The sequence below is a fragment of the Streptopelia decaocto genome (genome assembly GCF_964273445.1).
Source record: "Streptopelia decaocto genome assembly, chromosome: Z".
Lineage (NCBI taxonomy): Eukaryota > Metazoa > Chordata > Aves > Columbiformes > Columbidae > Streptopelia > Streptopelia decaocto.
In genome coordinates, this window is record NC_138657.1 from 44,602,426 (window position 1) to 44,627,517 (window position 25,092).

Genomic DNA, 25,092 nt, shown 5'->3' on the forward strand with positions numbered 1-25,092 from the left:
CGAGGTTCTTAGGTACATGGTTAGAGGTGGACTTGGCAGTGTCAGGTTACTGGTTCGACTCCATGTTCTTAAAGGACTTTTCCAAGTAAAATGACAATAGTCTGTCTATTTCAGATGCATATTTCCTCTGTTCTCATTGATGTTATATGACCTCTGAATTTACTTTCAGTTAGAATTTTAATTAACATGCTGTTCATCCACGTCATCTAAGTCATTCAGTTTATTGAAAGCTTCCGTTATTTTCTACAGGGTCATTCAAGTTAGTTCTTCCACACATCACTCATCTTACATAAAAGACAAAGGAAAGGAAATAAAATGTATTTGTCACACTATCTGTATTAAAATATAAAGATGGATAGGTGGAAAATGTCTGTGCAAAGGAGACATACAGTTGCAGAAAGGGGTCCGTCTCAATCTCCTGCATTAAGAATTTTGTACTTTCAGTTACAGAATTCTGGTTTGTTTGCAAGGGAATCTGGTGCAACTAGGCATTTTAAAGACTTCTGAGCTGAGCAGCGTTGTTATTTCTGAGAAAAAGTATCATACCTTGAATACGTTTTTGCTGCAGTGTTTTTACACAGTGAAACCCGAATGTGTCTATTCAAGTAGTGCAAAGTTCATTCATCTTGTCACATTTCTATCCATGACAGTGTTATTCATCATATGTATAAACTTATCCTGGCTGGTATCTGTGGTGTGGTAATAGTCAAACACAGTAATGATGAGATAAAAAAGTAGTTACAACACTTACATTGGTGAGGTGAATGACTCCTTTCGATGTAACAGAGCAGCCCATAAAACCAACATACTGCAGCTCAGGACAATGTTCAGCAAAAGCTTTCACTGACTGATCTGTCACCTATAGAAAAGATATACAGGAAATAATTGAATAGGTGATATGAGCAAATACTTAATACAGTCTAACCAGTTTCTGTGTAACATTGGCAAGCTGCTCATTAATACTTTTATAAGTATTATCACTACTACAATTTATTTCAAGAGTTTGAGAGGAAACATTGCGTATGTACACACATCTGTGTATGTGCATGAAAAGGAAGAAAAAAAGATAATCTTTGGCAGAGGGGGATCATCTTCTTGGGGGAGGAGAGCAAATGGAAGAGAGAATGATGGTCACAAATACAAATATCATTGTCCTGTTCATCTGCAAATAACTCAATAGACCACTCTATCCGCTGTTTTCAGAAACTATACACAAACATGAAAATACTAATGAATTTATGCTATTGCCATCCTGCAGACTCAAGATACACCCATAATTGACCTTGCAGAGAATGTGAATTGTGCAGTATCTTAAGTTTAAATTCCTTTTTTAAGCATTTTTCCTAAAATAATGCAATTTATGATTTTATTACATTTGTTTCCCACATCAGACTTGTATCTCATGATAATATACCATTGTGTCAGTCATCAATTGAACGGAGACGTTACCTAGCTTATTATTCTGATTTATTTCCACAACTATGTTTTTTCTTTATTATTAAGTTTGTCTAATTAAATGTAATAACTATGAAAAAATAATCCATCACATAAATGTAATGATTTGTAGGTAGACTAAATATTCAAAAGAACAACGTTTTGTAGACTTTGTGAAGCATATTGACATGGGCACATATAAGACATTTACATATCTTCCTTTAAACAAGTTTGGTTTGTTATTTTTCTGGAGAAGTATATATTCCCAGTGCAAATGACAGTAAGGCAAAACTCTATATTGATTCTGGGACAAAACCTGTACTTTCCAACCAAACAGCTCAGGAATGTCTCACTGTGTCTGAAATCGTAAATCCTGAATCCCGAGGACATTCTGTGATTGTAAGGATGTCTTCTTGTTATCACAGAATTCAGAAGCAAAACAAATTTTGAAGGCTCTAGTTCACAACTGAGCCTCGGGTGAATACATACACAGGAACATTATTCCTGCTGTGGAATCACCTTTATCCACAGCTTCAACTTGCCTGACTTAACACGTCTCTTAACTGCACACTGGCAGCATATGACAACCTCGATGAAGACTCTGGCAAAATAATTTCTTAAAACATAAACCAGAGATAAGAGAGATAAGATTATAGGTACAGCGACACAGAAAAGCTGTATTGGTTTGAGGTTATGGAATATGGTTCTATTTTCAAAGCAACAGTTTCTCAGTGAGCAAAGACTTCTACTGTTGTATATCTGCCAAAGAAAAGTCAGGCCTTCTGGGATTATGGATTTAGAAGCTAATGAATCTGAAAACAGGACAAAAGGAAGGGGAAAAGGGCCAACTAAACAGATTCAATCACAAATTGAGTAGTGATCATGTTGTATCTGCATGGACCCATGTCTCGGGTCTGCCTACTCAAACAAAACAAAACAAAACAAAACAGCGTAGTAAGAAATTTCTTCTTTGATTTTTATCTGACACAGTCTTACATTTTTATTTTTGCACACTCCTCTCAGCTGAGGACAGCCACACCAACTTTTTGGGAACTTTATGATATGGACTACTAAAAATGTTTGATAAGTACCATCAGAAGTAAAACACTTACAAATTTGCACTATTTAGCCTTCTATCAGCACCACAGAAGGGGGACAAAAAAAAAATTATCTCCTCTGGAGAAGCTAAACTAAACCCTCTGTTGCAGCTAATGTAATGATCTAAGAGAAGGGCTCTCTTACAATCTTGCCTTCCTCTCTCTACAGAGGATTAGAGTATGATCCTCTACTGCAAACAGGTTTGCCCTAACTAGAAAAAAAATGCAGTAATAAAAAAATCAGTAATATAAATGCTGAACATCACAAATGCATTATAGAGTTTAAAAATTTAAAATAAAATAATTTCTTATGCATAGCTGACATTTGGGTGAAGACTTCAAAAAAAAGGAAGTTTTGAATGCAAATATTAAAATTACTATATCTTAAAATATCTTCTGTTCATATTATGACATTTTCTGCATTCTAAACTAAATTTGTGAAAAAATTGTTTTGTAGATTATATACAGAAAAACTGTAGATTATGATTATATATATTAAATAGTTTAGGGATCAGCGTTGAACCTCTTCCATGTTTGTTAGATGTGCAGCATCTGTCTAGTCAGAAAAAGATCCTTCATTACCTCTGTATGCCATGTAAGTCTCATGATTTTCCAGGTCTAGAAAAATTATTTACAATCTGTCAAAAGTTGGTTGACATTCCCTGAATATGCTTTATAACTACTGTGGTGGAAACCACCACTTTAGATAGGCATTTTGCTACTGCAAACAGATATTTCTGTTCTTAAATCTTGACCTAAACTCAAAACAGTAATGCATTGAACCTGTTGCTGTCTTTAATCTCAGTCCAATAACAGATCCCGTCCTTTGCTGTCAGCCAACAAAACTCCAGCACCTGCAGAAGCTGACTTCAAGTTTTACTGGGAAACATTGTAAAAACATTCTCCATCAACACTGTAATTTCAGAGACAGCATTCTTTATTAAACCAGTGTCTAAGAATATATAATTTATTTCTCAGACCCCATGTCATTTATAGGAATAGATATTTAAATAACATGATTCCCATGCAGACAGTCTGTAATGAAAGCCAATCCATATTCTGTTTGCTTAGCTACTCTAAACACATGATAACATTCCTGTGACTGTACATATACCTTTCTACACGTACACATACACACACACACAAATGGCATCTCATAAAATGAATATAGGACATTATGTACAGAAATATCAGATCAAACCACCTGTAAACAACATATCTACCAACATTTGTATTAGGTCTTCTCCTTTTTACAGGGCTGGGGGATAGTAAGAACATGTAGTAGTTTGGAATTTATTTATAAACATATGTGTAGCATTACAGTCAAGTACAACTACCTAGTCTTCAGTTAGAATAACTGGGTAACTGAATCCTATCTGTGCTTATTTATATGTAGCTCAAAAACATAATAAAAAAAAGTTTGTATGAAGAAGTATTATACTTATTTGTATGAGGGAGGAAAAAGAACGTAAGCTTCAGACAGATCTCAAACAGAAGCAACAAAGTTAAATTAAAGCCCAAGTAAGTTTCTAAGACTGAAAACAACTATTCTGCTTAATTAGGCTTCCTTCTATATTATCATCTGCAGTGCCTGGCACAGACGGTGTATATACATACCTGAACTTTTATATTTAAACTCAAAACATGCAAGCCAGCTCACTATTTCTACTGTAAGTAGGTGCCAGAAGCAGTAATCTATTTTACTGTATGGATGTGTTTTATGCTCCCAAGAGATGGCCTGTTTTGCAGAATGAATGAAAGACAAGTGACGGATTAAAAAATGCATGGAAAATTAGCAATGGCATATACGCAATGATTATGAAATCTTAACACTGTTCTCTTCATAATGCTATACCTAACTGCGTGTTACATTTTCCTCAAAGGCCTTCACCACTCAGGAGGTGGAACAGGTACCTGAAATGTGTGTTATAAATGTGGCTTTGAAAACTAACTGACATTCAGACACACTGCACAAACAGATTAGACGAGCATAATTTAAAAACAGATTACCACACAAAATATACCACATCTCTACAGAAATTACCCTTGTCAAAGATAGAGAAATTCACACCCAATTCCTTTATAGATCACAATACCATTCTTCCAAGAATCTATAATAATTGGATTGTCTAGTCGACCTTCATTGACTTTCATTCATCCTGTCTTACTTGATGTTACTCTTGCTTTGAAAAAGTAATATAGGATGATGAGGACAGATTTATAAGTCATGCACTAAAGCATAGTGAATGGGAAAGACGCTGGTCTGGAACTAATGGCACGGATTTCGCTCCTATTAAGAAGATCTATGATAAGTGAAATACGGTTTAATAGTTTTCTTTTTATGTATTGCAGACTATAATATATGAATTCCAGTTCTGCATTCTTTTACAGAAATTCAATATTTTGACTACTCTGAATTAGATTCTAAAAGTATTAGTTTATTTTACATTCTATTCAATAACAGAAGGACCAAAGAGGAAGAGTTCTGAAGCAAAGACAGTAGCTCAAAAGGAAAGTTTGAGGTACAACAATGCAAGCCAGTTAAATTCCAATTAAAAGGCCTTGCAATCAGTAAAGACTTACAGAAACTACAACAGAAATTACTAAAAAAGTGATAGGAATATAAATAGTAAGTGACATAGCATGAACACCATGTTCTCTTATTTAAACAGGTGCACTGCAATGTCAGTATATATTAATGCACAATTTTTTCCACATACGATACATAAATAAAAGTTTGAAAAATATGTAAAATATTCCTCAGGAGAAAGACACCTAGAAGGATCATAGAATAATAGGATAATTTGGGTTGGAAGGGACATTCACAGACTATCCAGTCCAACTCCCCTGCAGCGAGCAGGGACATCTTCAACAGATCAGGTTGCTCAGAGCCCCATCCAGCCTGGCCTGGAATGTCTCCATGGATGGGGCATCCACCGCCTCTCTGGGAAACCTGGGCCAGTGTTTCACCACCCTCACTGTAAAAAATGTACCCAGAATATCTCCTCTTTTAGTTTAAAACCATGACCCCTTGTCCTATCATATCAGGCCCTGCAAAAAGTCTGTCCTCATCTTTCTTTTACACCCCTCTGAAGTACTGAAAGGCCACAATAAGGTCTCCCTGAAGCCTTCTCTTCTCCAGGGTGAACAACCCCAACTCTCTCAGCCTGTCCTCACAGCAGAGCTGTTCAGTCCTCTGATTATTTTTGTGGCCCCCTCTGGCCCCTCTCCAACAGGCCCATGTCTTTCCTGTGCTGAGGGTTCCAGAGCTCCAGGTGGGGTCTCACCAGAGTGGAGCAGAGGGGCAGAATCACCTCCCTCGACCTGCTGGCCACACTCCTGATGCAGCCCAAGATACAACTGGCCTTCTTGGCTGCAAGCGCACATTGCCAGCTCATGTCCAATTTTATTCTGTCAAAGAAAAAATACGCTCTCATGTAAGCAGCAAGTGAGTCTGCCATAAATGTAACATGTAAGTATCCGCTGCAGGAGTCAGCACTAATTGTAGAAAATCCCCTTTTCTCCCACACTTCCTTACTCCACAAATCTTAACCATACTTATTTTTGGGCAGCATAGGAAGAAGTGAAGGGTCAGGGAGGACTTACTAAATTTCAGTTTTATGTTTGAAAAGAGATCAGTTTACAAAAAGGCCAATCTGCCAATTCAGTCCTAAAACTTTCTTGCCTTACCTGTGCATTGTTCTATACTACAGACTAAGGCACACATACAACCTACTCAGAGATCTGTGCTGCATGAAGTACTCCAGTACTGTGTTTTATATCAGACACTCAAACAATGTGCATTTTCCCTTCTCTATTTTCCCCAAAATCATTGCATGTCATAAACGACCATTATGTGCATTTGGGTTAAATTCAGGCATAGCTTTGTTTTCCTTCCGTTTACCAAAACTCCTAAAATGTATCCATTTCAGAAGATACAAGCACATCACACAGATCAAAGGCATAAAAAAAAAAAATTGCTTGTCTACAGAAATATCTCTATCTACTGTAAACAAAGGCAGCCAGGCTACCACTGTTCTATCAGCAGAAAAGATACTAAATATCACTAAATAATAAAAAAAAAAAACAAAAAAACAAAAAAACACACATGTTAAAAAAAAAAATCCCAGGAATTAAGTACTTTTGAGAGAAACTGACTGACGACAGGTGTGTGTTTTCACATAGATTCTTCCTGCTTAGCTTAAAATTTGCATTGCTACCCCTTCCACCAACAGCTTGCCAAGACACAAGGTAAAAGTTGTTGAATGTATTGCACTTTGTCAAAGAGTGAAGATGGAAATAAAGGCTAGTCATTGCAAAGAATTATGATCTGATGATCCGTATTTGCCACACAGGGAAAGATGACATTATCTCTCTTTAGACTAATACTTTCAAAATTACTTTTAACACAGGGTCAAACAGGGATCACCATATTACACTAGAAGTTAAATACTAGTAAATTTCACAGTACTAAACTAAAAGATAAACTTACAAGTATTTAAGATTACATATACTGTCCTAGTCCAATGCACAAGAAATAACAAGTAAATTGTTTCAGTTTAACCATCTCTGAATTAAAATATAAATTCAATTTATTTTTAAAACTTCTACAGGAGGCTGCAATACTCAAGGTATTTACTTACAGATTTAATGCTAAGGTTTCACCAAATAGGCCTGGGCATTCACCAGCATCAGTCCCTAACCTTATTTTAATAACATAATTTATTAGAAATAGATCACACTATGTTACTGACCATGAATATACAACCAAATTATTTTAAACTGAATGAGAATACAGCACAAACATATATTGCAAACACACACAAATCCTAATAAAGGGCTGCTTTTGTTTTTCCTCCGTTAGAAAACAAAATGCATAAAAGGTTAAAAATGAAGTTTGTTTAGAAGATTTATTTCCAACTTAAACTGGAAAAGACTTTCCCTGTTCAATAGTAGTGATACATTGCCTACTTTCCACAAGCATCAATGTAAATTATATTTTTTATAAAAGCCAAGACAAAGTAATTATTATTGGCAGAGATGCATCTAATTCATGACTCCTTATTGCAATTACAGAACATTGCCAAAAATAAGGCACAGATAATCTGTCATCGTGCTCAAGTTTTCAGGACACCCAAATTTCATTAGTGAACAGCAGCAAGGCAAGGCTCATTTTAACTAACTGCCACTGGACAAGCTATACATTTCTTCACATTCAGTAACACATATGGATAAATGTAACAATTTGCTTAATCACAAAAGAAATTCAATAACTGTCAGCTTTAACTTGTAGCAGTATGGGAAGATTTAAGAAGTACTGTCAATTTCTATGAGCACCCAAAATACAGAAATACAAATATTTCTATCCCTTCATCTTTGAAGGAAACAATCTAACTGAAAAGGAAATGATGCCCATTTCTTAACGTATATTAGTAAAGTTTAGGCTAGATCTTCAGTCTTTTCACAATCTGGGTTTGTAAGATTTGACTGGTTTCTTTCATTACAAAAAGATGTTTACATGAAACAAATGTGCAATCTTTCATAAAATAGAACACTGCTGATTACTAATGGCAGTAAAACTTGTTTCATTATTAACTGAGATGACTGTTAATCCATAGATCTAAGTGACTTTTTACAAACCAGGAAAACAAAACAAAAACTCTCCTACATTCTTTTAACATCAACTTAACTTCCAAATGTTAATTTATTTCAGAAACCTGCTTCTTGTAATGGGTCTCACCATTTAAACTGAGATACTAAAATGAAATATACTAATAGAAACCAAGACTGTATTTTTAGGTGAACTTACAACACGAACTATGCCATCAGAATCAACGACTCACAGCACACAAGTCATAGAACAATTAAAGCATGTACTCAGAGGAGGCCTTACCTGCCTGAAGCAGCATCTCAAAGTACAGAACTGGGTCTGGCAGTAGTCTTTATGCACTTGGCTGTCTCCTGTCTGTGAAGCACTGAGTCTGTATCTGTCTCACTTCGAGATGAGAATGTGACATCTGCCTGGAGTTTCTACCCTGTGCACCCCTGGCTACCTCAGACCTCATCAAAATGCATTCTGTGCAACAGTTTGCTACCCCATCCTCACACATAAGAGTCAAGAGGATGGCATTGCTCTCCTTCATCCTTACACATTAGCTCACAACTTACTATTACTGTCTGCCCACAACAGAATTGTAGAAGACAGACAAGAGTGTAAGGACTAATAAAAAGAGTTGAAAGTATTTTATTTTACGTTGGATTTACCAGCTGGCCTCATCAACTACATTCTAGTAACACTAACTACTTTAAAATACCATAAATATTAAAAAAAAAAAAAAAAAAATCCAAACGGTTTTGCAGCATACTCACTTGAATACTTAAGGGAATCGTAATTTTATCAGGTATTCTTTTAGAATGTATTTGGATTTAAAATTTCTTCCTCATTTTTAAGAAGACTGGACAACTGACTACAAAGAACAGTGTTCCTCCTTTAGCTTGATAACAGTGCAAGCCTATACAAATTCTTCCTACTTCATCTAACATAGCTTCTACACAGAACTCTTAAGTAGTTCAGTTAAGGACAGTACAAAGCACTTTCATTTCTGTGGCACAGAGTATATCTTATTCTCTTTACACAGCCATCAAAACAGATGAGTTCCTCTTCCTATTTTGACCTATTTTATCCTTTGAATTAATTAATAATAAACAAAGCAACACACTTGGAACATATTAAGTTTGAAATAATAAATAATTATAGACAACTGCTAGCTTCAAACTAGTTTAAATGTCTGGGTTAGGAAGCAAATATAAATTATCTCAATATAAATTACCTCTGATTCCCATTAACTCACAATTTAATGAAGTACCGTTTGAATGTACTTATATTGATCAAGGCTATCAGCACATGCTAACTTATTTGTTGCAAAATGCAAAAACCAATTCTTCAGCTGATACAATATTGTCTTCCTACCAAAAGACAAAGTTTATTATCAGAATGTGTTTACTCTGGAACGAGAAAATGCTCCCAAAACAAAACTCCACATCTTTCATTAAAGAGCATATATACATAACACGATAAACATTAAAATTTCAGAACACAAAAATATACTTATTTGCAGACAGAGAGTGCCCCTTTATTAGAAATCATGTAATGAGAACCACACATTAGGAATACTGTATATTCACAAAAGGTTATGGGAAAACTAAGTGCTGTTTAGCACGTTTTTTAAACAGAATAATGCATCATAATTTACAAAAAAATATCCTGACCATCTTTTTTTATTCATAATACGAATCAAAAAGACTGACATGTCCACGTGCTAAGAAACACATATCAAGGATTTTCATTTAGTATCATTCTGAATGTAAAAGAAGAAAAATATTTCCATATAACTGCAAGATAGGTCCATGGTTTACTGATCTAGCCACTTAATCTGTCCTCCTTGTGTAAGGAGTGTATGAATCAAATATTCATATTTTCTGTAACAGAAGATGACTTTGCATTATCTCCCCTTTTAATGCCCCATAGCTATACAAGCATATTTCCTATTCTCTATCATGAGTAGAAAAACAACTCAAAACCCCCGTTTACTCAACAGTTTTATTGTTCACCATCACAGAACAGATCTAATTCCCATTCAAAATCGTTTTGTAAAGAAATTAACTTTCATTTTCACTTCACCTATGCAACACATTCCCATTAACATTATGTACTCTGGCACATCTATCTGTTTTCCACAACTTCAAGGCTGGAGGTGCTGGAAGATTAGTTTACATGCAACTAATCTTTGCGTTTTTAAGTTAAATCTACTCATACTTGCCATACTCAAATCTATACAATGGAAATACGGTATGCCACCACAAAGCTGATATCATCAGCTGTAATACAGAGTCAAGGCTGCCACTGGCAAGTATCTAAAGATTGCTACTGCAGAAACTGAGAATGGGCACAAATATCAAAACCTTTCTTGTAACTCACTTTCAAGAATTTCTGCCCTATGGCATTTCATATACACTGTTTATAGATTCATGACCTTCTCTTCATTTTCAAGCACAGAAAGACAAGATTTCCCAAAATTTTCCAGTATAGGTCATGGGTATGAAAGTTTTGCCTGCCCAATCCACCAAAATAAGTTTCACCCAGGGAACTGTTAGATTCTGACTATGTGGATTCTATTTGAATAGTATAGTCACCATATGTTAGAAAGCGTTACGTGGCAAATTATGCCATGAAGCACAGGCTACTTAACTGGTGAAAGGCCACCCATGTCACACAGGAGACAAAAGAAGAAGTAAAAAGAGAGGATTTTCTATATGTTGTATAAATAAAAGTTAACATGAAGACAGCAGAATAACTATGGTTATAACTTCATAGGTCAAAGAAAGTAATTTCATTATTGTTTTTACTCTTCTAGACTTTAATATCTTTATTCCACAAGGAGAAAAGGGAGAAGATATTTTATTGAAAAATATTGAAGGACTCTGTATGTAATATCTAAAAACATTCTACAGCAAAGGTCACAAAACAATAAAAATCTTTTAATAGACACGACCATTCATTGAGATACCACAAGAGCTTCTTGAAATAGTTACACCTTGTTCAACCAAGCTGACTTATTGTCAAGCCTTCTTTGGTAACACACTTATTATACAATATATGTCATTATGTTTAAAACAAACAATAAAACAACACACACCATACCACTTAAATTTCAGATACAAAAAAGGTTACTAGCTGTATTTATTTTAATGCGTCTCTTAGGGAGGACAGAGAATTGAAAAAATGTAACCAGCCTTGCAGATTTTCTTCTGATTTTTTAAAGTGTTAAAATGAAATTACATTCTCACTACAAGAAGTCCTCTAGAAAGAAGAAAAGATTAATTGTATGTGCAGGGGAAAAAAGTTTATTCTAATACAGGTTAATGGACATGGTATTATGTCTTTATTACTAGCTAACAGACAGGGTATTAGGCATTCAGTAGTAACGTTTATTGATCCTGCTCAATCTGAGTACTACAAGACTTCAAGGTTCATTAATAAAAAAAAAATCTACAATATTGCGTACCATTCTAAGCCTATTAAAAAAAAACAAAACACAACACATAAGGCCAGAATCACAGTCCTAACTGAAGCAGACATTTTTTTCAAAACATCTGTACTCAGAACAGACAGCAATCACAAGTTCAGATGAAATCAGGAAATGTAGCATGAGCTTACTGTCTGTTATAGTGAGACACTACACAGCAACTAAAATGGTTTTGGTTTGATTTCTAAGTGATCTTCACACGACAGAACTACAATTAAAAGGAAACACTTCATAATTATAAGCAATAGAAAGAGATTATTCCTTTGTAATTTCTTCCTCAGTGAACTGCACAAGTAATTTAATTTGCATGGAAAGATTAACAGAAATTAGATGTGATTTAACATCTTGAAGTTTTCCACTTGTATGAAATATGTTTGTTTTCATGCTTTGTGATCTACTTAGCACCACAGCCAGCAGACATATGGTCCGCTCAGCAAAGATGCCAGCGTAACATGCTGGACATCATGATTCCCTTAACAGGAGCTTTAGAGTCTTATCCCTACATTTACAAATTGGTACAGAGTTCCTTCAGGAAATTTTATGGTAAGAAGTAAACATGCTACACCCTGTGAGAGTTATTACATGAATGGTACTGGCCTACAATGAAAAGCTGCAGGAAAATTATTCATTAAAATGGTAATCTTCAGCATTCACTACTGTGATTGACTACTTCATTACAATCACAGTTTGATATCAGCAGCAACTGTTAGGAGCGACCTCCAAACACAGCAACAATAAAAAAAATTAACACAGCAGAAATAGAGCTTTAATATGCACATACACAAGGATTTAGACCCAAACAACACAGTTTGCTTCAAAAGAGTGAAAATTAAAATTACTGTCACATAGGATACATACATACACTCTAGAATATACTTCAGTAGAAATCTAATTTATAGATTTTCAGCTAACAATCACCTCTAGCCTAGAAGAGAAAACTCTTAAGTGGAAGTTCTGCACATTACATGCTTTATTCCTTATACATCTTTATTTCTTCAGCCACAAATATACACTATTATACCTTGTGAGAAAAAATTGAAAATATTAAAATAGAAAATGAGCTGTATTTTTTTAATATTTGCAGTAAAAACTTCAAAAAAATCCCCAAACAAAAAAAAACCCTTTTTCTTTGTCATAATCACAATAGCAAGGAAAATTAATAACATCCAAAAAATATTAAAGGAAAGGTGCTTATAGCTGCTAACAGATAATCTACCCAAACTCTTCACAACAGACTTGTTTCTTTGAGGGTGGGCTTTTTTTTGTTTTGCTTTTGTTTGTTTGTGATTTTGTTTGTTTGGGTTGGTTTGGGATTTGTTTGTTTTTTATTTTAAACAGACCTTTGCACCAAGTAGTTTGTCAAAACACAAAAATAGGTGGATTTTTTTGTTTTGCTTTATTTGTTCTCATGATAGAGCAGTCTTGATTTTTTCCTTTCTGAAAAATGGGCAAAAAAGTGTTATTTGGTAAGAAAATCATATGTACAGTAGTCTACCCATTTCATGTAATTTACATCACTAATGTTCATCTATCAGAGTTAAGTCTGAAGAGGCTGTCTGCATGCAGACAGAGTAAGCACAAATAAAATACAGTCAGGGAGGGACTTGAACATATTAATGATAGTCATTTGCCTTTTTGTCTTCTGGATGAAACAATTTTACATTTCCAAGGCCAAAAGCTAAAATAGGAAGATGAATCATCTCATAAGGGCCCTTCCTGGCACAGCAGAAAGTGGAAGAGTAGGAATCTACAGCCTCAAGAGAAGCACACAGGTACAGAAACTAAAAATTAGGGATGTTTCTCTCTGTCACTTCTCTCTGTCAAGGCAGAACATGAAACAGGCCCAGAAAATTATGGTGGAGACATTACAAAACGTATTAGAAGCAAGTAGGTGATAAGATGTGAATGTGAACATGAGTTAGATTAGATTTTTTAACTTTACGTGTTGTCTAAAGCCATACGAAAGACATGTCCACATTACTCCAATCACTGCACGCATGCATTCAAGAACAGCATGTTGCTGATGAGAAATGCAAGTGGGACTGCTCTATTAGTTATGATTGGAAGCAGGCTACAATCCTGAATAAGCAGACCTCCATGCAGAGGCTGAAACGGGAGAACCTGTCATCACACGGATTCACAAGCTGACAGGCTCGTGTGAAGCCCCCTGTGTGCTGTGTGATAATGGCAGGTCCAGCACAAGGGGGTGCTGAAGTTCAGCAATTCAGTTTTAAAAAGAGAAGAAAAAAAAAAAAATCAAGCAAGCAGAAAAAAATTAAAATACCCCAAAACTGAAGGTCATTCAACTTTACTTAAATTACTAATTCAGTATGTCTTGGTTTAACCCTGGTACACAGCTAAGGACAGCTACTCACTCAATCCAGTGCGATGGGGGATGCAATCTGAATGGGAGAAGTGAGAAAATTTGTGGGTTGGTTAAAGACAGTTTAAGACAGTTTAATATTTAAAAAAGAAAAGGAAGAAGCAAACAAAAATCAATAAATACAGAAACAAACCCAAACCAATAAAACAAATTATGAAAAAAAACCCAAAACAATTGCTCGTGACCGACTGACCGACATGCCCAAGCAATGGCAACCTGGCCAACTTCCTTTCCCCCCAGTGTTATTGCCAAGCATGATACCATACGGCATGGAATATCCTTTTGGTCAGTTGGGGTCACCTGTCCCACCTGTGCCCTCTCCCAATTTGTTGTGCATTCCCAGTCTCCTTGCTGGTGGGGTCCTGTGAGAAGTAGAAAAGGCCTTGGCTCCATTCAAGCCCTGCTCAGCAAGAACTAAAACACCCCTGTGCTATCAACACTGTGTTCACCAAAAAAATCCAAAACATAGCTCCATACAAGATACTATGAAGAAATTTAACTCTATCCTAGCCAAAACAAGCACACAGTATTATCAGAAATTCTTATTTTTGTTCAAGAAAGTTAAAGGTTAAAAAAAAAAAAAAAAGAAAAAAAAGAAATAAGAACAAAATGCAAAACCACCACAAAACTGACACACCTTCAAACAAATAAACCCCATTCTCAATAGACACATACAGTAACAGATATATCAAGTATTTTTTTCTAGTCAAGCTAGTCAACAAGATTTTTTGAAAGAAATAATGCTTTTTTTTCATTTTTTTCCCAATCTTTGCCAATATAACACCCTACGCCTTAGCCCCACCCTTCCCTACTGGTAAATATGACAATTACAAGCAGAAAAGTAATTTTTTAGGCTAGCGCTATAAAACAAGCTATAAAAATTGATAAGAGGAGATGTTATGTTACTGAAAAACACAAAAACTATTGCCAGCCTCCTAAATCTTTTCCTTCACAAACCAGCTGCAATTCTGTGAAAACAGCAAACAGTACAATATCAAATGCTTTGCATAATCAATGCATCTTCAACATCTCCACATTCAAGAAAGACAATCAATTAGGTCATCTCTCAAATAATCATCAGTAGTGCCCAAGCACACTGTTTAATGACTTCCAGTTGTACTGCATCAGCAATTTTTTGGGCAGAGTGGGATGGAGGGGTGAAGCAAGAGAGATACAGACAGCAAGAAGGAAGGTCTCTCCACCCTTAAGTATAAACAATGTTAGGGAATAGACTGCCTTAGTTTATTGAATTATTGGGTATACCTCTTCTTGTAGAACTTGTTTAAAAACTGCTTATACAGAATGCACTCAGTGTAAGTAAGCGTCCTTAGCATAACTTCGACAAGCTGTGAACCTTTGAACTTTCTGCTTCATTAAGTAAAAAAGGTCAAAACATCTTCAATCTACAAGATAAGGGGAGCTGCATCCTTGGAGATAAGTAAAGAAACAGAATGACATCTGACAGAATAATGTTTTGGCTATTATAAAGAACTTATTTTCTCCAGCTGTGGTAGCAAAACAGTGACTGAAGATCAGAACTTGAATTGACAGCCTGCCTGATAAAAACGAAAAGATCAAATAAAGAACAGGGAGTTTTGCAGCTGGCCCAGAGAACACATGAGAGTTGGGGGCTTGGATTGTGGGGGTATAATTGCCCAAACTTATTTCTGCTGGTGGTCTCTCTTCAAGGAGGCATCCAGTGCAAGCTGCTTGACACTGTACTTACTAATAATTTATTTACTTTAGAGGAATTTCTGGAAACCATGCCTGAAGTGTGTGCTGCAGGAAACTTAGGGAAGTAGAATTCCTGTACACAGAAGAATTATTTTCTTTCAATTCTCAAATGCAATATCTGGAAAGGTGTTCGAAATTTATTTTTGTTTCTTGTCTTTCTCCATCCCCAACTTCACTCTCCAATCCTCATACATCTGCAGAACCAGCAGAATATAAATGAGGGCTCAGGCTTCTTCAGGTTGTCCTTGGCAAGCTCATTCTTCAGAAAAAAAGGAATGGCCAGCTGGACAATCATAAAAATAATTTCCTACATTGTTCCTTTATCCTTAGATGGTTGGACCATAAGCTTAGTCTCATTACCTTGAGATGAGACTTGAAGAGACTTGCAGATACAGTGTCTGGCTCGGCAAACTCATTAACTCAATTCCTCTTCCTTCTGACCTCCTTAGGATAAATTATTGAAGCAATTACCAGAACAAATTTTAAGGAAAGAAAACGGATGCAGAGGTAAATGAAAAATCTAAACCACACAATTACCTAAAGAAGGCTACTGACAACTTAGCATCTATGTTTTTTACAACTCTTTGGGGGAGTTTTCTTGGATGAAAATGAAGCAACAATTTATGTTGGCCTTTGTGATATTATGTTGGCCCTTCACATAATATCACAAAATAAGTTATTAAACAAAGGAAGGTGGAAATCAATATAAGAATTGTAAGACATGAAATGAAGTGGCTAAAATAGAGATAGCAATGAACTGGATTGAAAGGAGAAAAATTGATGTGGGTGGGTTGAACAGTTACAAGCAGAGCTTGTAAAATAACAGTCTTGAAATAGGTATTAAATAATGTTACTAAGAATAATATGCAATCCCCAAAAAACATAATGCAATGAACTTTACTTGTGAAGTTGGACATATAATCAACACAGATGAGATGAGCCTGTTCACGAAGGACTGGATGAGTTTGAAGACTGGAGTAAAGCACACAGGCTGAAACTGAAGAGGTGTTATGTAAAAAAGAAATAAAAATCACTAGAACTTGTGTTACAGAGTTAGATCTTATCAGCTAGAAACATACCAGAGGAGAAAACACTTCCTAGTCTGCTTGGTTACAAATTAATACAAGCACCAATTAGATTCAGCCATGAAAAAGACAAACTGCCCTAAAACGCATCAGGCAAGGTTTTCCTAGAAGAGAGAAGGAACAGAATTCTGCCATTTATTCAGTAAAAGTATATAGAAGTTCTTTACAGCTCTGTTCACTCATATTCAGACCAGACAAACATAGAAAAGAGGTACCAAAATCATGGAATGGCATGAGACACTTCAAAAGAGCACAGTTTATCAAAGATAAAGCTGGGATGTGACTTCTCAACTAAGATACACACTAGGAGGAGAGAACATAGGAAAAAATATCTTAGCTAAGAACAATAATAATGACAAATCTTTTGTGGAAAGAATGATAACAAAGACTAGTAATTCAAATAAAGTTACAAATTTCACAGCATTTCAACTTTCCAGTATTAATAGTGTACGCAATATAACTATGTTTTGCATTGAAACAGATTTACTTCCAAACAGCCCTAAATCATATAATTAGCTACGGCAGCAAGTAATGAGACCCTGGGATGCAACAGGTCTCTTCCATATGTTTCCTTATGCTCCTTACACTAGTTAAAATAATCAGCCAAGTCTCACAGACTTTTGGAACCTTGAAATTTAATGAGAAATTCCCCCCAAAAAACCCCAACCCAAAACAAACCAAAACCAACCAAACAACCCCCATCACAAAACAAAAAACACCAAACACAAAACACAAACCACACCCACCAGGTTAGGAGTCTTTTCCAGCAGAGTGACTATAGACATTACAAATTAGTAACTAAGCAGTGGAAAATAGTTGTTTCAAAAATAAAAGTGTATAGTTGGTTGAGTACTAAGTTTGATATCTCCCCAGAATGCATATGTTACAACATCAAAATCTTATTTGGTAAATGTTTTTAAGGGAGTGAAGTAAGAACAGACTTTGCTTTTTGAATGAAAAGGACAATATCCTTGCTATACATTGCAAAATATTACCAAAATGAGAATTGCATCTATATTAAGGAACCTTTTGTGTTTTCAGCTGGGTGTTTTATTTTTATGAGATCTTATCTCAGGGATGCACATTTTTTTTTTCCACATGCTACAAAGTCTGGTGGTCATCTTCTCATAAGGCATAGATCCAGTTAAGTGCCCTGTGCAAATATATTTAACCCAAGGGCCATGGAATGTGCTTTACTGGGACAATGCCATTTAACAGGGACAGGAAAGACAGGGAGATTTAATAGTGGCAGTCACTGTTACTAAAACAGCTCTTTTCCCTCCAAGTTAGCCTGTTAGCCTGAAAATGTGCCATACACAAACAGGAAAAAGTGACTGCTGTTTTTATTTCCTGTCTCATTGCTTCACTGCACTGCAGGAACACTGGGGAACTGGACATGCAGTTTATTGAAAGCACTCTTGTTGCTGTAAGAATACAAAAACAATATCTCAGCTTCACAATGAAATGACCTTGATGATCTGTATAACATCTGTCAGACACTAATAAAATTTGTAAAGATACTTGCTAATATGATTGATTGCATTCTTCACTGCTCCAGTTACCTCAAACTAAATTGCCTGTCATTATAAAGACGACTTTTGCAAATGCAGTTTCTTAATTTTTTCCTCAGTCTGCCAACAGCAATCTCACAATAGATTGAAAGTGTTTACAGATCAATAACTTACAAGACTAAAATACTGCATTCTAACAACAAGTATTTTTAATCTTTCTGCTTATGAGGTGCTGTGAGAGCTTTAGCAAAAAACATGATTTCTAAGTTACTGGAAAATAATATCCAAACCTAGTTTAAACATATCCAGCATCATGAACAGCCAGAGAATACCACAAATTCTGAATAGTACCATGTGCTGGTGATCCATGGTTGTCCCAATAGACAAAATGAAAGCGAAAATAATTAAGAAAGAAATTGTAATCAATACATATATTCTAGACACACCTGATCACAATCTGTCCTGCTGAGCTACTGAAGTATGCCTGACCTGTTTTTCGCTAACATTGAGTTCAGGTGCATCACATGATGCAATGATAACCAGGTCTTTGAAAGGAGCCAGAAAAGAGCATTTGGGTTTTAGGCATGACAAAAATGCTTGTGTTACTTTCAGTCTCTGAAACCAGCACGTCTTAATTCATATGGGAACCCAGTTAATCAGGTCATGCTGACAGTGCACTTCAGGATAGGGTACTCCGGAAGCAAATCAGTATATGATCAGAAAGCTTTCTCATTCATAGCCAGGTTCACCAATGTCACAGGTCCAAATACTCTAAAAGGAGCTCTCATCGATAATTCACAAAGGTGAGAGAATTGCCAGAAAAAGGGAAATTCCTCCGCAGACCAACTTCATTCACTGAAAGTTGAGCCAAAAGGAGGGCAGCCTCCAACAGGAACTTAGGTTCGACAGGTTCAGGCACCAAATGCAAACTACTGATTTGTACCGGCTACAGACAATGCAAAGGATAGCACACTGAATTGTTAAAAGCAAAACAGACTGCAGACACTGACCCAGGCTGGCTGCCAGACACCCATTCAGCTAGGTAGAAGCAAAATAATGATATTATATGATGTATCTGAAGGTGGCAACTAGATATAGACTTCTTAATAGTGACTACTTCTAAATTACTGCTTCTCAGACTCCAGGAAGTCAAGGTTCAAACTCATGCCTTGAGACATACTTCTGGATTCTAATACAAAAAACATTTTATAGCAAAGTTATATTTATAGGTTTATAATGCTAAAATCATACAACCTAGGTCTGATTTTCATTAGCTAATCTCCAGTTTTTACTGTAAGTGCAGTATTATTCCATTACACAGACTCAAATGCTTCACGTGACAGACCTGATCTGAATAAATGTCACGAAAGACTGCAAATCTCTTTAATACCTCTCTTTTGCTTTTACCACTGAAGTATTGCTTTGCTTTAACACTTCTTACTTCAAATCACAGCATCCTATTGATTACCATTTTCAACTATAAACTACAATTTCACATGCATCTATTAGGCTATTCTAATGGCTGAAGCCATACCTTCAGAAGCTAAAGTACAGAAGAAGAAAGTGGAGTTACATGCAAAACTATGAAAACTCCTCATATTAAAAACACCTGGTCTTTCAAGGTGGTAATAATTCTTCACATTTCAATAAAGCTTACCTGTGCCCCGTTAGCACTTCTGAATACCTGAGTATATGAAGTTATACAAAGCATTGCAAAGCTATATATAAAACTATACACGAAACCTCAGCCTAAGAAAATCTGTTGTGCTACTACATAACATCTTGAACTATAAAAATATAATATATACACTACATTATAAAATACATCATATATATGCATTAGCCAAGGAAGACACACATTTTCACACAGGCCAGCATACACTATGACTATGTTTTGCTTTGTATTAATTTTCCAAATCCAAGTTCCTCAAAGGATCCCACTCTTTCTAATGGGATTACAATTTCAAGGAACCTGTTGTCTCTGTGCATGCTATGTAAAACAGTGCTAAAAAGAAACTCCAGCAGGCACACAGACTTTAAAGCACAGGCTAGAACAAACCAAACAGTTCATCTAAAATCTCTATCTGTTTAAGTTATGCAAAAATAAGGGAGTGTCATAGTTTAACCTGAGCTAGCAATACAACCACGACAGCCGCTTGCTCACCACCCTCTCCTGTTCCTAACCCCTCCACACACCCCCCAATAAGGGAGCAAATTGAAAGGGGATAAACTTGGATTGAAATAAACAGTTTAACTAAATAACAAAATAGTAATACACCACTAGTAAATATATTTATAAAATAGAAATAGAATATAAAATATAAGATACTCAAGGTAATTGCTCACAAACTCCATTCACAGTGAGCAGCCAGTCCCAGGAAACTGTAACTGCCCCCAAACAGCTGATCCTGGAGAAAGAAAAAAGAAAAAAAAAAGGCAGAAAGGCCCAGAGGCCTCTGCAAAATGGCAAAAGGCCAAACTAAATGTCCCAAACAGAACTCCCCCCACTCCAACAAAAAGAGCAAAGAAGAACATGAGAGAGAGACTCTATCCTGGTGTGTTACCTTCTTGTTCTCAAACTAAGTCCTAATAATGGCCATGCTAGCTATGAAAAAGAAACATTTCTAACTGCATGAAGAAAATTAACTCATTTTCAGTCAAACCAGCACACAGAATAAAAACACATTTACTATCAATACAACATCGCTTGTTTGCTCAATGGCTTTGAAGATCAAGTCACTTACCTTTTGTGCATCTTGTCCTAGTTGTCTTTCTTTGTAGCAACTGCAACTATTCTTTCCCTCTACATTTACATCTCTCAAGTGCTGGCAGGTAACTAGTATGGCTAAAAATATGAAACTCAAAAGGCACAAATAGTTAAAGAACTAGTACTGCACTGACAATATCTACATAAGACCACATTGTACTGTGCCTGCTAGAACTGCAACCAGATCTCTCAGAAACCTGACACTAATTTTCTGATTACTGGGACTGATCAACATCAGTGATAATTTTGAAGTGACACTATTCCCCCCCGTAATTAGATTTGAATGGATACTGAAATAGATGCCTTTGACAAAAATATGAGAAACCTTCCACTTCAGAAAGACAGACTGTTGTAAACAAATCAATCCTATCGCCTTTCACTGCTGCAGATACAAGGCGGAAGGACACAGACCTCTCTTCTTACTTGCAAAAGACAGCATAAAGCCTCAGGGAAGGACTGAACTACCTTCCCCCACCATTAACCAACAGCAAAGAACTAGAAATACCATCCAAGCCTTTCTTTTGAAAAAGGCACAATTTCTTTCCCTTGTTCTTGAAATCACTGGAACAGTTTATGTAACAAGCCTACAGTGATTTTCTTCCAAAATGTCCACTGCTAGGTAATTTTCTTAGGCAACAGAAGAGTGCATCACAGTCTTCTGTAGAGCTTCTGAATGCAGAAAACTTGATTTAGAGCCTCTTCTCAAGAGCTAGATTGTTTCTGAGAAACAAAATGTTTTTCACCCAAAACATGCACTTGTATTTTGTACTATTTTCTGTACATATTCATATTTTGAACACAAACTTCTCATATGTGAAAAATACAATAATCACTAAGAATTTTTTTTTTTTTTTTTGTGCATTGCTTCCTGCTTCCCCAACTGTAGCCTTTTAATACTTAAATAGGACAAGAAATTTCAGAACAGACCTTTTCCTTTTTCACAGGGCCTGTTACGATAGGATACAGGGTAATAAGGGGCAGTGGTTTTAAACTAAAGGACAGGAGATTCAGGCCAGATATGAGGAAGAAATTTTTTACAATGAGGGTGGTGAAACACTGGCACAGGTTTTCCAGAGAGGTGGTAGATACCCCAATCCCTGGAAACATTTCAGGCCAGGCTGGACGGGGCTCTGAGCAACCTGATCTAGTTGAAGATGTCCCTGCTCACTGTTACAGGGGGTTGGACTAAACAACCTTTGAATGTCCCTTCCAACCCAAACCATTCTATGATCTTCCAATAACAAAGTGCCTGAGTAGCTGATGCTACAGTGTTGTTGCATATTTCCCTAAACTGAAAAAGTATTAAAGTTATTAGTAAAGATCCTAATACTGTGAGAAGCTTATTAACTAATGAGGAAAACACACAACTCTCAAATGTCCTTAATAATTTCAGTGTATTTTTGAAGTCAGCATATATTTGGGCAAATAAAACACCTGTCTTTTTAATTATTTCATAATAAATAATGTATTATTCAACACCTTGCTATAATTTAAATAAAATCTCTTCATGTGTATTACCATATGTCCACTTTGCTGCATTTTCTCTACAATAAAAAGATAAAATGGAAGAGAGACATCAGAAAAATTCAAGCAAAAAATCTGACATGCAGAAGTTGAAGTTATTAAAGACTTAAAGAAATATTTTTTATTCACAACTTCTAAGTAATTGCCCCCATTAAACTTTCTTCATTAGGTAACATCTATTCTCTATAAATATATGCTAAGTTATTTTATTGAATAAAATAAAATTGACTAAATTATTTGCCAGTATGCCTTAACGTGATATCTTCACACAAAAGGAAATAAACTTAAAAAAGCATTTAATGAAACTAACATTAAATATACAACAGCATACTAAAGAGCAATATCACCAATAAACAACTTATTCTTCCACACATAATTAGCCTTGTAAAACAAAGGCATAAAAATTACTTCCTTGTTTACATAACAGTAGTGTAATGCTATTCCTCTTTAGATAAATATGACAATAAATCAACATATTTAATTTCATACAAAACAGACAGATGATTTTCTGGTCTCTTTAATAAAATAAATTCCAACTATTAGGGCCTCTACATTCTACTTAACGAGGATGACAGCAAAAAAGTTAAATAATTATTGCTTAAAAATCAACATTTTAAAAGTTATACAAAGCTCAATAATTTGTGTAACTTCAGTTTTTAAACTTCACTGACAATTCATTACCCCTACCTTTCTATTTCCTATGTTTTAAAGTGTTCTTTAGTCAGTCAACAACATTCCTTCTTATTCTACTAAGCAGTGCCACCATCCTGGTCAAGTTGTCAGAAACCAGAAACTATACTCTATTATTCCTGCCTAGGCCTAGCACTTCTACGTATAAAAATTGTGCATGCTGAGGTGATCACTTTGTTAAATTGATCCAACCTGAAACCCTCTTAGCAAGTACCACTACCTTCATGACCCAATTGCCCTCCTTCCCACTGAAGTTACAGGATGTCCATTATGCCTATGTCTTCATTTACGGAACTTTATTAAAAGCAAAAAATACACTGAATTATTTTTTCCTTGTGCATTCTCTCATGGCTGTATAGTACCAAATGAAGAGAGAGCATTTTTATAAGAAAGCTGGAGTTCAAAGAAAGCATCAAGAAGTTCAATGTACTACACCTCAGTCTTTCTGAAAAAAAAAATCCTAGCCAGGTTCTAACATACTGGAAAACTCACAGAATTTTTCTGTCAGTCTTTCAGAGTGAAAATTTTTAAAACTTGCATGCAGGTTACACATTCTTTGCAGTAGAAAAAAAAAAAAAATCAACTGAACAATTTTTCTATAATGTGAAAACTACTTTTCATCTGGTTCCCATTTTTTAATATGCTTCCCTAAGTGAAAAGAATCAAATTAATCTTTATGTTAAAATCATTTAAAAACTTAGCACCAGGTATCACCTATTCAGAATTTAAAATAAAATTAAAAAAAATAAAGACAATAAGGGATGCTGGAATTTTGGTTAGAAATTGTCCTAAATAAATCAAACCCCCAGCTTACTGACTTTTGGAAGGGACATGGTTGGACATTAAACCCTTGATGCTGTGCAAGCACTTGTTCAGTCACAGCCACACACTTCCGTGTTATGCATACTGTTCATCCACAAATGCAAAGCTCAGCACCATATGGGATCCAAGGAAGAAACTTAACTCCATCCCAGCTAGACCCCAAGAGCAGAGTGCAGCAGCAATGCACTGGCAGTCAGTCAAACTCACCCTTTCCATTAAGTGTATTCAAACATTAGATCTGGTTACTGCACACAATATTTGTAAGACTGAGAGATTAAAATGGCCTACTAATCTTTTAGTTTCCATGCTTTCCTCTGGACCCTAAAATTGAACTCATGTTTCTATTACAATCTTTGAAAATATTCAAATTAACATCCCTAAAATATGAATTATTTAGCATTCATGGTTTCCATAAAAGTATTACTACAACATCCTTTCTAGTTCTGAAATACCTTAAGATCCTCAATATCTACCATTCTTAAATCACCTACATTTCTGCAGTATTCATAATGATTAATTTCAGGGGTTTTCCTGATATTTATCTGTTTAGCAGAGTTTAAGGCAATAAACTATACAATTGATCTGGAACCTTTAACAGCTTGTAACTCAACTGTCATGGTTTTCTGATTTGGGTCAAAGTTGTTTGCTCAAACCCTAGCAGATGACAAGAGGGTTTGAAGAGTTATGTCTATGCCAGAATAAAGCTCTAATAGAGGAAATACATACTTTTGAATAATTACGGTAAAGATTTGTGGGCATGCTAATATTGAACATTATACCTCTTGTCATAGGTAATTCTAAGCATGTAGTTCAGTAACACCTGTCACACACTTTTACTATATTATCAAACATTATCATCAGCTTATCAACACCATATCTTCAACTATACCTTTTGTCAAATATCTTGTATTTCTGGAAGCTCCTATTAACATTTGAGTGTTTGTTCCGAACCATGTCAT

General features: G+C 35.5%; 1 protein-coding gene across 1 annotated transcript in view; it reads right to left on the reverse strand.

Moving 5' to 3' along the window:
- Nucleotides 1-25,092, reverse strand: part of FBXL17 (F-box and leucine rich repeat protein 17) — a 298,475-nt gene that overhangs the window by 217,475 nt on the left and 55,908 nt on the right. The window contains exon 5 of the mRNA XM_082075890.1: nt 752-859. Coding sequence (XP_081932016.1) covers nt 752-859 — 108 coding nt within the window. The remainder of the gene's footprint in view (nt 1-751; nt 860-25,092) is intronic.